This window comes from Ipomoea triloba, chromosome 4 (assembly GCF_003576645.1).
Source record: "Ipomoea triloba cultivar NCNSP0323 chromosome 4, ASM357664v1".
NCBI lineage: Eukaryota > Viridiplantae > Streptophyta > Magnoliopsida > Solanales > Convolvulaceae > Ipomoea > Ipomoea triloba.
The window spans coordinates 26,615,273-26,618,210 of NC_044919.1; the positions used below are offsets into that span (position 1 = coordinate 26,615,273).

General features: G+C 41.1%; 1 protein-coding gene across 1 annotated transcript; it reads right to left on the bottom strand.

Annotated features, from left to right (window-relative positions):
* Positions 1-980: 980 nt before the first annotated feature.
* Positions 981-2,718, bottom strand: LOC116017580 (trimethyltridecatetraene synthase-like). The gene is made up of 2 exons (XM_031258185.1): positions 1,763-2,718; positions 981-1,660 (listed from the first exon to the last, which is right to left on the bottom strand). Exons 1-2 carry the CDS (start codon positions 2,696-2,698, stop codon positions 1,037-1,039), a joined length of 1,560 nt encoding a protein of 519 aa, XP_031114045.1. The 5' UTR covers positions 2,699-2,718; the 3' UTR covers positions 981-1,036.
* Positions 2,719-2,938: the final 220 nt, after the last annotated feature.

Consider the following 2,938-nt stretch of genomic DNA (forward strand, 5'->3'; position numbering starts at 1 on the left):
AGAATTAGAGAAGAATTCCATTGCAAGATTGTGATCAACATTCAATTTCAAGTTCAAGGTTTAATTTCAAGCTAAATCTTCCTTTTAATTTCTTGTCATTACTTTTGCTTTTGCTATTTCAATTCCAAGTATGATTAGATAGATCTTTGTGGATTTGGATTGAGCAATGTTGTATAGATGTTCTTGAGCTTTGAATTGATCAATTAGGTTTTGCAATTGCTTGATTATGAGTTTGATTGTGTGAGTGGTGATCCACTTTAACTCTTGTGTAGGGGTGATCAACCTATATGAGAGGTGTTTGGAGAAGGAGTCTCATCAACGAGAGTAGAGTTACTCCTTAGCCTAGCCTAGCACATTTCCCTCTCACCTTTGAGAAAATGGAGAAGTGGAAGATAAGAGGCACATAACGTGTTTGACAAAATGCCTCTCCTAGCCTAGTGATCACAAGGATGACATTACGGTCTAAGGAGTGAGTCCATTGACCACGAGAGTGGCGGTGGTGTTGGTGACCTTGTCTCATTTTCATTATCTAAGTGTTGCTAGCCTAGTATCTTAGGAAATCAAGGATACCTATATGAGTTGCAAGATCCAAATCCTCCTTTCCAATTGATTGTTTCCAATATTTGTTCCTATTTTCGTTATAAACACTCTTGTGCTTAATCCCCTTCCTATTTTCGTTATAAACACTCTTGTGCTTAATCCCCTTACCGCTTGAATTCCCTCCTTGCCGTCCTTTGAGAACGATACTCGGGAACTTCTTTCCGTTTTAACATTTATTTCTTTCCATCCACCGCGAAAACTACGAGTAAGTATTGCCTCCACTGAGGCTCAAACCCATCACCTTCCGTATAAAGGGAAGGGTTTGATGCCACTGGACCACAAGGTCCTTGGCACTAATTATGTTTTTAAACATAATACTTTGTATATGTTAATATATGCACTTATTGAAATGCTTTTACTTTTATTAAAATAGGATAGAATTTCCATTAAAACGTAATTTGATAGTCTTCGTAGAAGAGTAAGAAATCAATACATTCTAGTAAAGATGGGTGGGAAGCCTAGGCTCAATGTTGAAAGACAAAGGAAATTTTGGATGAGTGGTCAAGCCATAAACCTCTTCCATGGATATATCCTCTGGCCTCATGTCTTCTGCTAATTTCCAATTAAATCCATGTAATAGATTAGCTAATGTTGTTCGAACAACCTTCATTCCAAAACTATAGCCAGGACATCTTCTTCTACCCGACCCAAATGGTAAAAGTGTAAAATCTTGTCCATTTATATTAATGTCTTTCCCTAAAAATCTTTCGGGGAAAAACTCATCAGCCTTGTCCCAATACTTAGAATTCCTACCTATAGACCACACGTTAACTAGAACAGTTGTTCCACTTGGTACCTCGTAACCTGCCACATTGCAATCTTCCATGGAATAATGGGGTGGGAGCAATGTGCAAAGTGGATGCAACCTGAATGTTTCCTTGATGATTGCTTCCATATATGGAAGTTGCGAAAAGTCTCTCTCTTCTACCCATCTCTCCCTCCCAATCACTCTATCCAGCTCCTCAGTCGCCTTTTCGATGATCAATGGCTTTCTAAGCAATTCTTGAAATGCCCATTCCACTAATGCTGCTGATGTATCTGTGCCACCCGCCAGCATATTCTAGCAGAGTCGAGAAGAAAAGAAAAGATCAAAAATGGAATTAACTCTTTAATTAAGAATAGTATAGGTATGGTAAGGAAGAAATTTAAACAAAAAGCTTACATGGATTAACCCCATTATGCGGTCCCGATTGAGTTCAACATCCGGCTCAAGATTTGGATCATCAGCTATCTGCAAAAAGATATCCACCATGTCCTTGGGGACAAAATTCTCCTCTGCTTTCATCACAGCTCTATGGTCTTCAATCACATGGTTTAGGAACTCTTCGTACTCGTCCCTTAAAGCTTTCATCTTCTTCACATATCCTTGCAAGTCAAAGCCGCTCAACCAAGGAACCCAATCTCCAAGATTGATCACACCACTAAGCAGAAACCATTCATCAAGAATCCCTTGTAATTTCTCTAACGTAATTGTGTAACCCGCATTCTGTTTTCTCAATTCACGGTCGTTGCTGTAGTACTTGTGACCTGAAACTAGCCTAGTCATGGTAGACAAGGTGAACTTCAACAAATGGTCTCTTAGCAACACCGGCTTCTTAGTCCCGACAGCATCGTAAAGGCGGGAAATCAACCTAGTCCTTTCCTCAACGCGAACGTACTCGAATGATTCAAGCTTCTTCGGGGTGAAAACCTCGGAAAGGAGAATCTTGCGGCCGTGGCGCCAGGGCGATCCATAAGGCGACCACGTGAGGTCGGCCCGGTTAAAAGTGTGGTCTCCGGCGGCCGTGGGCGGCCGGGAGGCGAACACGGCGTCGTGGGTTTTCAAGAAAAGTTTAGCCGTTTCAGGGGACGAGGCAACTAAAACCGGCTTGGACCCAAATTTGAGGAGCATTAAATCTCCATATTTTTGGGACAGTAAGTGTAAGGAATGATGTGGGAGTGAGCCAAGGAGATTCAAATTGCCAATAATAGGCCATGGCCGTGGACCTGGTGGAGTTTTAGATTTTCGCCGTTGATAAAAAGTGTTTATTTTGAAGAGGAATACTAAGGCGAGAAGCCATGGCAGGGCCTGAAAAACCCAATAAGAAATATTCTCCATAATGAATCAAATTTGTGGTGGCTGTGAGCCCGTGCCTACTGTGAAGGAATGCTCGAGTATTTATACACCCAAAATTAATGTATTATGTCCAAATAGGACAAAAAAATTAAAGAAGTATGTCAACCTAGGACAACTTTGCAACACTCATCAACTGTGAAGGAATGCTCGAGTTTGCTACGTTCATCAAGTACGACATTGCTGTAAACGTGGCCACATCTCCAATGGTTATTATGTGGACCA

Bases quoted from the DNA above. Each gene is read 5' to 3' on its own strand.
- LOC116017580 (XM_031258185.1), bottom strand. From the start codon at position 2,698: ATGGAGAATATTTCTTATTGGGTTTTTCAGGCCCTGCCATGGCTTCTC. The intron at 1,661-1,762 runs GTAAGCTTTTTG...CGACTCTGCTAG, and splicing joins GCATAATGGGGTTAATCCAT to AATATGCTGGCGGGTGGCAC.